This window comes from Mixophyes fleayi, chromosome 5 (genome assembly GCF_038048845.1).
Source record: "Mixophyes fleayi isolate aMixFle1 chromosome 5, aMixFle1.hap1, whole genome shotgun sequence".
Taxonomy (NCBI): Eukaryota; Metazoa; Chordata; class Amphibia; order Anura; family Limnodynastidae; genus Mixophyes; species Mixophyes fleayi.
The window spans coordinates 279667188-279680118 of record NC_134406.1 but is presented as its reverse complement, the minus strand read 5'-3'; the positions used below and the strand labels follow the sequence as shown (position 1 = coordinate 279680118).

The 12931-nt window shown below is 40.8% G+C and overlaps 1 protein-coding gene across 1 annotated transcript in view; it reads right to left on the bottom strand.

The window, feature by feature from the left end:
* LOC142157927 (tyrosinase-like) overlaps positions 1–12931 on the bottom strand; it is a 44203-nt gene that overhangs the window by 7558 nt on the left and 23714 nt on the right. Inside the window, exon 3 of the mRNA XM_075211436.1 lies at positions 9554–9692. Within this exon, the coding sequence (XP_075067537.1) occupies positions 9554–9692 (139 nt within the window). The remainder of the gene's footprint in view (positions 1–9553; positions 9693–12931) is intronic.

The window sequence follows — 12931 nt, the reverse complement described above, 5'->3', positions numbered from 1 at the left end:
ATGGTGTCGTGATGGAACTTGGTAACAGGGACAGAAGACCTCAAGTAACTGTCTATAACTAGCTGCATTAATAATGGACATTGGACGCTGGTCTAATACTAGCATAGTCCTTATGGCGTCTGTGATCCGCTTTGCGACTGGGTGACAGATTTCATACTTGCTTCCTCTTGCAAAGGATTGTTTAACTGTAAATTATTGGTTCTGGGAATATTGATGATGAAGGTGTTGGGGGGGTAGATTGCAGGTCCTGGGATGTAGATGAGAGAAGGGAGGCAGATGATGCTGGACTGCTTGTTGTTATTTTTTTTAACCTAAGTTTCTGATTTTCCCAACAGCTTTCCAAGAAGTCGCTGAAAAATGAGGTAACATGGATGAGGATCCCACATGGTTAAGGTCCCTACCCCTACTGAGTGTGGCTTTAAAAACGCTACAAATGGCTAGACAACTGTTGTCAGAATTTGTGTAAAAATAATTCCACACTTAAGACGTGGATTTTTGGTCTTATGCCCAGGCATGACAATGGCCTTTTTCTTATCACTGGCAAAAATTGCAGCAATTTTTCTTTGAAAGTATATGAAAATGATATTGTGACCTAGGAGGTGGTGAAAATTGAATGGAAATGATTGGAAATTAGTGTTAGTGAGGTTAATAATAATAATGTAGGTACAAAATAATACCTAAATTATGTTATTTTAGGCCAAAAAAAGTAATTTTTTTAACAATTTGCAAAACAAAACCAAACAAAACCAAAACCAAAACACGCAAACCTGGTTTGGCATAACCAAAACACGACGGTAATCCAGATCCAAAATCAAAACCAAAACCAAAACACGGGGGTCAGTGAGCATCTCTAATAGCAACCATCCTGGTGAATGCATCGATAGAGCCAGGCCCGGCGCTCCCATTAGGCAAGGTTAGGCACTTGCCTAGGGCGCCGGGCTCTGGAGGGCGCCTGGAGGGCGCCACAGAACTGGAAATTAATTTTAAAACTGTGCGGCGACCGCTGACCATACCTGTCACGGCCGCCGCTCAGCATTCAGATGCATGGGGAGGGGGGGAAGAGGCTATTGCTCACCACCGCCGCCTCTCTGCTCCGTCTCCTCCCCTCCACTCACTAGTGTCAGTGAGTGGAGGGGAGGAGACGGAGCAGAGAGGCGGCGGTGGTGAGACAAGGTAAGAAAAGACTGGGTGAGGGGGGAGGAGGGAGGAGGGAGGAGGGCGCCGATTTTTGCGGGGGGGGGGGGGGGGGGGGGGGAGAGGGCGCCGATTTTGCCTAGGGCGCCATGGACCCTAGCACCGGCCCTGGATAGAGCATCCATCTTGGTGAATGCATCAATAGAAAATCCGTTCTCATGAATGCATCAATAGATCACTCATCCTGGTGAATGAATCAATAAAGCAACCATTCTGGTAAAAGCATCCACAGAGCATCCATCCTGGTGAATGCAACATTAGAGCATCCGTATTTCTAATGGTAATTACTTTAACCTTATTGCATCGGTGTTAGAACTGAATTAAGAAAGTGCATTTTTATTTCTAATGGTAAGCTGTCCTTTTACTGTTCGTTTAAACCTTTTATTGCTAGTGTTTGTTGAGGGCTTGATTGAAGAACACTAATCATATATGTTTGTTAACCATATATATTCATTGTAGAATGGCTGCATAGTTAGTGTGTATAGTTCTAAGTGTATAGTTACAAGTATAAAAAATTTAAATAGCATAATTTGGAGTTAGAACATTCTGCCTATTACCACAGCTACACAAGGATAACAGTCAGTATTCACCTGAAACTCCATATTCTACTCCTGATGTTTCCATATTTCCCTGGCTACAAACTTCACACCACAAGAAGACTGTTTTGGCCTCTGATATTATTTTCTACTGAGCTCATGAAAGCTTGTTTTATCTGTCAGTTTATTTTCCCTGCAAAATCCCCTCGGTTTAATCAGCCTGCTGTACTACTTGCTCAACCACTCCCTACCCATTCTACAGCTATTTCAGTCCCCTATCTCATCATCGTACTTTCAATTTTACTCAAGGGGCCTGATTCATTAAGGATCTTAAATGAAGAGGTATCTTATTTTAGTCTCCTGGACAAAACCATGTTACACTGCAAGGGGTGCAAACTATTTTTCTGTTTTGCACATAAGTTAAATACTGACTGTTTTTTCATGTAGCACACAAATATCAACTTTAAATTTCAGTGTAAAAATAAGCTATCAAGTATTTGTGTGCTACATGAAAAAACAGTCAGTATTTAACCTATATGCAAAATAGAAAACTAGTTTGCACCCCTTGCAGTGTAACATGGTTTTGTCCAGGAGATTGAAATAAGATACCTCTTCATTTAAGATCCTTAATGAATCAGGCCCAAGGCTTTTTCTGCCATCACAAGTAGGAAGATATGATACTGACTTTGAACCACTCTCCTCTCTCATGACTCCGCAAGAACTCAGCTACTCAATCACCTGCTCTTTATTACTCTCCATTCAACACTTCCACCCACTCCCCCACATCGTTACTCTATACTATCCAGACATCCATGAAAAAACTACATATACTGCAGCCTCACTCTGAACTACTTCTCTGATTACACAGGACATTGCAATTAGGTAATTCTTTTAATTCCCTCATTTTTTGCTATTTTACTCATAAATCCCAATGCTTGCCAAAATATTTTTCTTTTCTCTTTTCATGGCATTATCTTTAGGACTATATCATCCCTCATCCAACCTGCAACACACACCTCTGTCCACATTGCCCCTTCATTACTTCACTCACCTCTTGTTAACACTCATGTACTCTCTTTCTATTTAAATGTAATAACTTTAACAGCCTCACCCTGCCGCCAGAAACTAAAGGACTCACATCTTACAATCATCTTTCCTACCTTTCTTCCTCCCTGCTTCTATTAGCTGGTGATATATCACCTAATCCAGGTCCCCCTCACTTCTCCCACACACATATATCAGAGCACTACCGCTCTATAGCAAACCTCAAACACATCACCTGTCTCCTCTCTCTTCCAAAGTCCTTTAAATGTGCCCTTTGGAATGCACGTTCTGTTTGTAACAAACTTACCTCCATTCATGATCTCTTCCTCTCAAAAAACCTCAACCTTCTGGCAATAACAGAAACATGGCTCATGCAATCAGACACTGCCTCACCTGCAGCACTTTCCCATGGTGGCCTCCATCTCACCCACATCTCCAGACCTGAAGGCAGACAAGGAGGTGGGGTTGGACTACTTCTCTCCCCACAGTGCACGTTTACAGTTCTACCACGTTTACAGTTCTACCAAATGTCCCATCACTCACAGTCAGATCTTTTGAAGTACATGCTATTCGCATTTTTATTCCACTCTCTCTACGTGTTGCAGTGATCTATCGTCCCCCTGGAGCACACCAACAATTTATTGAGGATTTCTCTGCATGGCTCCCTCACTTCTTATCGTCAGACATCCCTACCATCATCATGGGTGATTTCAACATCCCCATTGATAACCCATCTTCCAATGCTGCTACCAAACTACTCTCTCTAACCTCCTCACTTGACCTCTCCCAGTGGATTGAATCATCTACTCATAAGGATGGCCACTGCCTTGATCTTGTTTTCACTAGACTATGCTCAGTTTCTAATTTTCTTAACACACCCTTCCCCCTCTCGGATCATCACCTTATCAGCTACTCACTCACCCCCACTGCTCTAACCTCTCTACTGTCTAACTCTACCAAGCCTCCTCATACCCACAGAAATCTGAATTCTATTAATCTTCAACAATTTTCCACCTCTCTCTAACACCTTCTATCCCCTATCTCTACATTCTCATCCCCTGAGATGGCAGTACCCCATTTTTCACCAAACCTTAGCAACGGCCCTTGGCCCGCAACACTACAAACTACACGTCGACTTCGATGTCAACCGTGGCACACTAAAGCAACACGAAATCTTCAAAAACTGTCCCGTAAAGCAGAACGTCACTGGCATAAATCTCACACCTCTAATGACTTCTTCACATATACTTCTGTCTACTACTCCTATCGAAATGCTCTGGACACTGCAAAACAAACATACTTCCAATCTCTTATCTATGCTCAGACGTCTAACCCCAAACGTCTTTTCAAGACATTTAAATATCTTCTCAATCCTCCCACCCCGAACCCTCCATCTACTATCAGTGCCCAGAATCTTGCGTCCTACTTCAAGGACAAGATTGACAAGATCAGACTAGAAATGGTATCCTCTTCCTTGACAAGCAATCCAGCTCAATTCCTTCTCACTACCCTCTGACACCCTCTCTTCATTTGACCCCACAAATGAAGAGGAAATTTCTACGCTCTTCTTACCTTCCTACTCTACCTCCTGTCCTCTTGATCCTATTCCCTCGCAAATTGGTAAATCCCTGTCTTCTGTGCTCATTTCACCTCAAACTCAAATCTGTAATCTCTCGCTCTCTACTGGCATCTTTCCATCACTATACAAGCATGCAGTGATTACTCCTATTCTAAAAAAACAAGATTCCGACCCAAACTCTCTATCAAATTACCGTCCCATCTCTCAGCTGCCGTGCCCCTCCAAGCTTCTAGAGAGACTTGCCTACACTCGCCTCACACACTTTCTTTACGCAAACAACCTGTTGGATCCTCTTCAGTCTGGCTTTCGTTCTCAACACTCCACAGAGACTGCATTGACCAAGGTTGTCAATGATCTGATCACTGCTAAAACTGAACGCCATTACTTTCTCCTAATTCTCCTGGATCTCTCGGCTGCATTTGACACCGTTGACCACTCTCTTCTCCTACAAACGCTGCAATCCCTAGGTCTTCAAGACACTGTTCAAATCTGGTTCTCATCCTACCTTTCTAATCGCTCTTTCACTGTTAATTTCTCTGGAGCCACCTCTGCTCCGCTTCCCCTATCAGTTGGAGTACCACAAGGCTCAGTGCTAGGTCCTCTGCTGTTCTCTATCTATACCGCTTCTCTTGGAAATCTAATAAGTTCCTTTGGCTTTCAGTATCATCTCTATGCGGATGATACCCCTATCTATCTATCCTCTCCTGATCTCTCGACATCTGTGTTGTCCCGTGTAACTGACTGTCTTTCTGCCATTTTATCTTGGATGTCCTCTCGCAAACTCAAACTTAATCTTTCTAAAACAGAGTAAATAATATTCCCACCCACCAACAAGAGCATACCTGACATTTCTATCTCTGTTGATAACATGACCATAAATCTCACCCCACAAGCTCGCTGCCTAGGTGTAATCCTTGACTCACACCTATCCTTTGTTCCCCACATTGACTCTATATCTAAATCCTGCTACATACATCTAAAGAACATTTCCAGAATTCGCACATATCTCACGCAAGACACTGCAAAAACCTTAATTCATGTACTCATCATCTCCTGCATTGACTATTGCAATTCCCTCCTTACTGGTCTTCCCAAAAACAGACTCAAACCTCTACAATCTATTTTGCACGCTGCAGCAAGACTGATTTTCCTTGCAAATCGTTCTTCCTCTGTTGAATCACTCTGTATGTCTCTACACTGGCTGCCTGTTTTGTACCGAATCCAATATAAAATACTTTTACTAACCTACAAGGCCATCAACAAAGCTGCACCAACATACATCTCCTCTCTTGTCTCAAAATATCTCCCAACTCGGCAACTCCGTTCTACACAAGATCTGCGTCTCTCATCCACCCTCATTACATCCTCCCATTCCCGGTTACAGGACTTTTTCAGGCTACACCCACTCTATGGAATTCTCTCCCTCGTACAGTAAGACTCTCCTCTGGTCTACAAACTTTCAAGCGTTCTCTGAAAACCTACCTCTTCAGACAAGCTTATAATATTCCTCAGCCACCCTCTTAACCTTGCTACCTTTAGCCTGTTACACAATTTCACACAAGACAACTACCCCCTGACCAACTTTGTTGTGTGACGGGTTCCTTTAGCTTATGAGTCACTTTTACCTTTGCAGTCTTGCTGGGCCAAAATGCAAAAATGTAGACTTAACCTCATGTGTCAATCTCCCATTGTCCCATAGATTGTAAGCTTGCAAGCAGGGCAAGGGCACCTCTTTGTCTGTTTTACCCAGTTTGTTTATTAGTTTATTATGTTTGTCCCCAATTGTAAAGTGCTACGGAATATGTTGGCGCTATATAAATAAATGATGATGATGATGATGATGATGATGATGATCCTCACTTGACCTCTCCCAGTGGATTGAATCTGCTACTCAAAAGGATGGCTTTTGTCTTGATCTTGTTTTCTCAAGACTATGCTCAGTTTCTGATTTTCTTAACACTCCTTTCCCCCTCTCGGATCATCACCTTATTAGCCACTCACTCACTCCCAGTTCTTTACTCTCCCTAGTGTCAAACTCTTATAAGCCTCCACAACCGCAGGAATATCAACTCTATTGATCTTCAACAGTTTTCCACCTCTCTCCAACACCTTCTCTCCCCAATTTCTACATTCTCCTCCCCTGATCGGGCAGTACCCATTTTCACCAAACCCTAGCAACTGCCCTTGATCATGTGGCTCCAGCGACACTACATACTCCGCGAAGACTTCTTTTCCAAAAGTGACAAACTAAAGTAACACGATCTCTACAAAAACTTTCTCACAAAGCAGAACGTCACTGGCGTAAATCTTGTACCTCTAATGATTTCATCACATATACTTGTATCTACCACTCCTATAGAAATTCTCTGGACACTGCAAAACAAACATACTTCCAATCTCTCATCTATGATCAGGCTTCTAACCCCAAGGGCTAGATTTACTAAGCTGCGGGTTTGAAAAAGTGGGGATGTTGCCTATAGCAACCAATCAGATTCTAGCTTTCATTTATTTAGTACCTTCTACAAAATGAAAGCTAGAATCTGATTGGTTGCTATAGGCAACATCCCCATTTTTTCAAACCCGCAGCTTAGTAAATCTAGCCCCAAACGTCTTTTTAACACATTTAAATCTCTTCTCAATCCTCCCACCCCATATATACTCCGACTACCATCAGTGCCCAGGATCTTGCTTTTTATTTGAAGGACAAAATAGATAAAATCAGACTTGAAATGGAATCAGCTCAATTATTTTGTAGCACCCTCTGACACTCTCTCTTCATTTGATCCCACAAATGAAGAGGACGTTTCTACTCTCTTCTCATCTTCCTACTCTACCTTCTGTCCTCTTGATCCCATTCCCTCACAAATTAGTAGGTCCCTGTCTCCTGTGCTCATTCCCCCTCTAACTAAAATCTGTAATCTATCTCTTTCTACTGGTATTTTTCCATCACTATTCAAGTATGTAGTGATTTCTCCCATTTTAAAAAAAACAAAATTCTGACCCAAACTTTCTCTCAAATTACCACCCCATCTCTCAGCTCCCATGCCCCTCCAAGCTTCTAGAGAGATTTGCTTACACTCGCTTCACACACTTTCTTACAGCAAACAACGTACTGAATTCTCTTCAATCAGGCTTTCGCTCTCAACACTCCACAGAGACTGCGCTGACCAAGGTTGTCAATGATTTGATCACAATAAAAAGTAAAAGCCATTACTTCTAATTCTCCTGCATCTTTCTCCTGCATTTTACACTGTTGACCACTCTCTCCTCATACCAATGCTACAATCCCTAGATCTTGAAGGCACTGTCCTATCCTGGTTCTCATCCTACCTATCTAATCGCTCTTTCAATGTTAATTTCTCTGGATCCATCTCTGCTCCGCTTCCTTTATCAGTTGGAGACCACAAGGCTCAGTCCTAGGTCCTCTGCTATTCTCTATCTACACCACTTCTCTTGGAAAACTAATAAGCTCCTTTGAATTTTAGTAGCATTTCTATGTGGATGATACACAAATCTATCTATCCTCTCCTGATCTTTCACCATCTGTGTTGTCTCGCGTTACTGACTGTCTTTCTGCCATTTCATCTTGGATGTCTTCTCGCCAACTCAAACTAAATCTTTCAAAAACTGAATTAATAATATTCCCACCCAAAAACAGAAGCTTCCTGCCTGACATTTCTATTTCTGTTGATAACATGACCATAAATCCCACCCGCAAGCTCGCTGCCTAGGTGTAATCCTTGACTCACAACTATCATTTATTCCCCACATCAACTTTATATCTAAATCATGTTACATACATCTATAGAACATTTCCAGAATACGCACCATATCTCACACTAGACACTGCAAAAACCTTAATTCATGTACTCTTCATCTCCCACATTGAGTACTGCAATTCCCTCCTTACTGGTCTTCCCATAGTCACACTTGAACCTCTATAATCTATTTTGCACGCAGCGGCTAGATTGATTTTCCTTGCAATCCGTTCTTCCTCTACTGAGTCACTCTGTCAGTCTCTAGATTGGTTGCCTGTACATCAACGAATCCAATAAAAAATTCTTCTACTAACATACAAGGCCGTCAACAAAATTGCACCGACATACATCTCTTCACTTGTCTCAAAATATCTCCCAACTCGACACCTCCGTTCTGCACAAGATCTGCATCTCTCTTCCACTCTCATCACATCCTCCCATTCCCAGTTACAGACCTTTTTTTGGGCTGCACCCACTTCGTGGAATTCCCACCCTCGCACAGTAAGACTTCTCTCTAGTCTTCAAACCTTCAAGCGTTCTCTGAAAACCCACCTCTTCAGGAAAGCTTATAATTTTCCTCAACCACCATCTTAATCTCCCCTATTACCACCCTCTACACAGCTAACACAAGACAAGAACCCTCTGACCAACACTGCCACACACAGCCCACTCAGTACTTTTACCTTTGCATTCTAGCTGGTCCATTGTGCAATTTGATGTAGCACATGCCCTTGTGTTTCAAACTCCCATTGTCCCATAGATTGTAAGCTTGCAAGCAGGATTCTCTTACCTCTCTGTCTGCATGTATTACCCAGTATTGTTTTATTAATATTTGTTCCCAAATGTAAAGCGTTACGGAATTTGCTGGCCCTATATAAATAAATATTAATGATGATGGTGAATGCATCCGTCCTGGTGAATACAACAATAGTGAATCCATGAATACAACATCTGTCCTGGTGAATGTATCAATAGAGCATTCATCACGGTGAATGAAATAATACAGCATCCGTCTTGGTGAATGCATTAATAGAGCATCTATTCATACGTATGTGCTTTGGCTTACTTATTTCATTATATATTTAGACACCTGTGTATGATACATCCAACTTGTTATGTGATATAATTTCATTAATGAAATATGGTCATGTTAGTTTTGATACATTTTGACACTAACCATGTATTGTTGAGTGATTAATGTTATCTTGTTGTATAATTAATCTTGTAAATATGTCTTCTCTATGCCAAATCCACATGTGATTTTTTTTAATCTGTCCAGGGTCTCTATCCCATTGATAATGATGTTTTACCTCAATGTTTAATTGATACATACAGGAGATTTAGGTTTCTATAATAAGCTTAGAATGAAGCTATTGGGATTGAAAATCTGTTCTATTTTATACATACATCTTGGTGAATGTTATTTTCACTCTTATACTCACTTGTCAATGAAACTGTGGTGTAAGATGAAGATGGGATCATTGCTGGAGATAGGGACATGGGACATGGTGCCACCCAGATATATGTGTACCAGGTTATGCATGCTCCTTTTTAGTGTCACCCCATCTGGTGCCAGGAAACCTGTAACAAAAATGCAGGTTAGGGCTTTTATTCATGAATCAGGTTTGTGACCGGTCAAAGTAAACGTAACCCTCATAACACAGTCCTACGTGTATATATCCAGGTGTCTTTGTAAATGGTGTGTGTGTCTATATTAGGCAGAATAACAGCAGTACAATATCTGAATATCTGTATTTAGATTTCATTGTCACCTTAACTGGTCACATGAGTGACGATTGCGTCAGACAATTTGGTTACTTCTCATGAAATGAAAATCTAATCAGATCTGACAAAGTTTTTGACCTGTACGTTCAGTAATTGTCTAACAGGAAACAATGTGCTTCTTGACCAGACTTTTGACAATTTAGGGCCTGATTGATGTTCAGATGTACATCCTTTGTGCAGCATATCTTGCATGATTCTTCACTGCGTATGCCCAGAAATGGACTTTATGCCAATGAGCGCAATTTTTATATGTTGTGATTAGAAGTGGAACTAGCAAGCTGTGGGCCCTGATGCAGGAAGGAGGGAACGAAGGCCACCGACCCTCTGCATCTGTCATGCAGCTGGCCCCATTATCTCCATTGGGCCCCGGTGCAGGGAGGAGGGAACCAGGGCTCCAAACTCTCTGCATCTGCCGTGCAGCTGGCCCCATTATCTCCATTGGGCCCCGGTGCAGGGAGGAGGGAACCAGGGCCCCCAACTCTCTGCATCTGCCGTGCAGCTGGCCCCATTATCTCCATTGGGCCCTACCGCACCATTGGTAGTTGCGTCACTGGTTGCGATATAAATATGGGTGTAAATACTCTCTGTGTAAACAGCACTTGCTGTACGTAGACACACATAACAATCTGCAGTATACGCACATACATATGTACAATAAAAGTTCACATCAAAATGCATAAAACTTTTATTTTATCATAAATTAAATAAAAAATAACAACTGTCAATAGTATAATAACTTTAAAAAGTAATTATTTTCAAATATGACTTTTTTATATATATATTTTTACATTATTCTCATAAATAAAGATAACTTCAATGTGTACAGTACATACAATGGGCCTGATTCATCAGGGCAAGTATCTTACACAATTTCACTCTGCGCATGCCCAGAACTAGGAGATTCATCCATGAACACAGCCCTGTTCGCTGCGACTTCAAACGCAAAGGACGCTTACTACAGGGGAGAGAACAGAGCGTTTTGCCGTAGTCAATTTACAGTAGGAGCTCAAGCACACGCAGCCATGTCTGAATCGAGGAGTGAGCATCTCTGTTTTACTTCTGTAATCTCTTGCTCCAGCTAAAGGATTAGTCTAAGTCCTGAGCAGTAGTATGGACAGTCTCGTATGCATGCTATAACATGTGCTTGCAGTCAACTCTAAACATTTATTTTATGCTCAGTAGACATTAACAACATCCTAATAAATGTATTTCAAGGAAAAATAAAAAATAAATAAAAAAAACAAAACGTTTTTTTAATCTGTTTTATCATTAGTGCATCTATAATTAACAGGTGACATAATTTCAATGATTTTTATTCCATGTGCGTTCCTTTGCAAATTTATAATCCACATAGGTATTGGACGTATCCTGCAGCATGATTTGTAGTAGAGCACAGCAGACTTGTCCCCAATTTCAACAGCAAGCGTATCTGGAGATCAGTGATGAATTTGGGAGTACGCAAAGCCTAAATACGTGCATTTAATACTAAACACAGGTTGCTCTCAGAATGCATGAATCAGGCCCAATGTGTTTATGTAGAATATCTTAGTTCTATGCAGCTGTGATAGCTACTGGCACACATAAATCTATGCTGTGTCTGTTATCGCTATGAGCTGGTATTTACACCAGAAGTTCGGCGAGTATAAAAGATACAGCTGCAAGCAGGCGGACTTACAACTACAGATGAGCGGTTCGGATTCTGTCTATTTCGACAGCAAGATTTTAAGTTTATGGTTGAACATAGGCCCGGTACACAACTAACCAACACAAATTTGTTGTTTTGGATCTTCTGTTTAGGAGCTACAAGTGTTCCGCCCCCTAGGTCAAAACAGGGGAGAGGGATGTGTGATAAAAACACTGGAATAGCATTTTTGGTGAGTATTTTTTTCCCAGGATTCTGACCTACATGTTTTTAACCCCAGGAAAATGTTTGACTGTATTTAAATGGCTTGATAAGGGCTTTTGGTAAAAAGTGGAAAGGGGATCCAGGGGTTATAGATGGAGAGTGAGGGTGGGCTCCATCCATTAGGCCCCAGTTGAGGTCTTTTGGGCCTCCAGCTTGAGGACAGGCTGATTAGCACTTGCATCTGGGTAAGGATGTTGAAAAGCAGCCAATCTAGACATCCTAAATACTAAGAAGGAAATCAAAAAATACTATTTATGACGGGCACTCCCTGCACACAAAATGTAGATCTATAAACAAGTGTAGATCTATAAAAGATTCCAGATTATGACCCCCCACTTTGAAACAGTCAAAAAGTTCTATATGTGGCCAACAAGGACAAGACAATATGTAAAATACTAACCATAAATAAAATCTAACTTTTGTTTTGTAATCATAAAATGCTATTATATTTTAAAAGCAAAACATTCTAATATTAAAATAAGTGAGTGTCCATGGGCATAAATTCTTATATAGACCCAAAAGGTCAATAGCTGGGAAATTTATTAGAATTGGACCCAGATGCCACTAATGAGTAAACAGATACTTATACTTATGGAAAGGTACATAATATAGTACGTTTACTAATATGCTGCTTTAAAGTATGTCACCTGCAGGATCTGATTCAGTAATATTGACCAACTGATGCTAGTGCCAAATATTTCAATGAATGTTACATTTAATCACCATAGTGGAGCCTTTATGGCGCTCATAGGTTATTATTATTTAGAAAGATATGTTCAACATATGAACATCTATAGTCTGCACCATTAACTATAATATGATAATGAGTATATAGCAAATCAGTCTATAATAGAATATAGTTGCAAACTGTATTATCCTTTAGTTCTTTCAATTCTCAATAAATTATGTCTTATATTTACTAAGTGTAATATATTAAATCAAACCAAATTTTCGATATCCCTGCAGTTGCTATCATTTGGATAAACCTATGTGATCTTAGTAGTACACCTGATAATCAGTAGATATAGTTTTGTCCACTAGACTAGAGTATTACGGTCTCATGTGAAGTATATATACACAATGGTTAATTAGCTCATACATTTGATACAGCTGTCTTACATCTTATAGT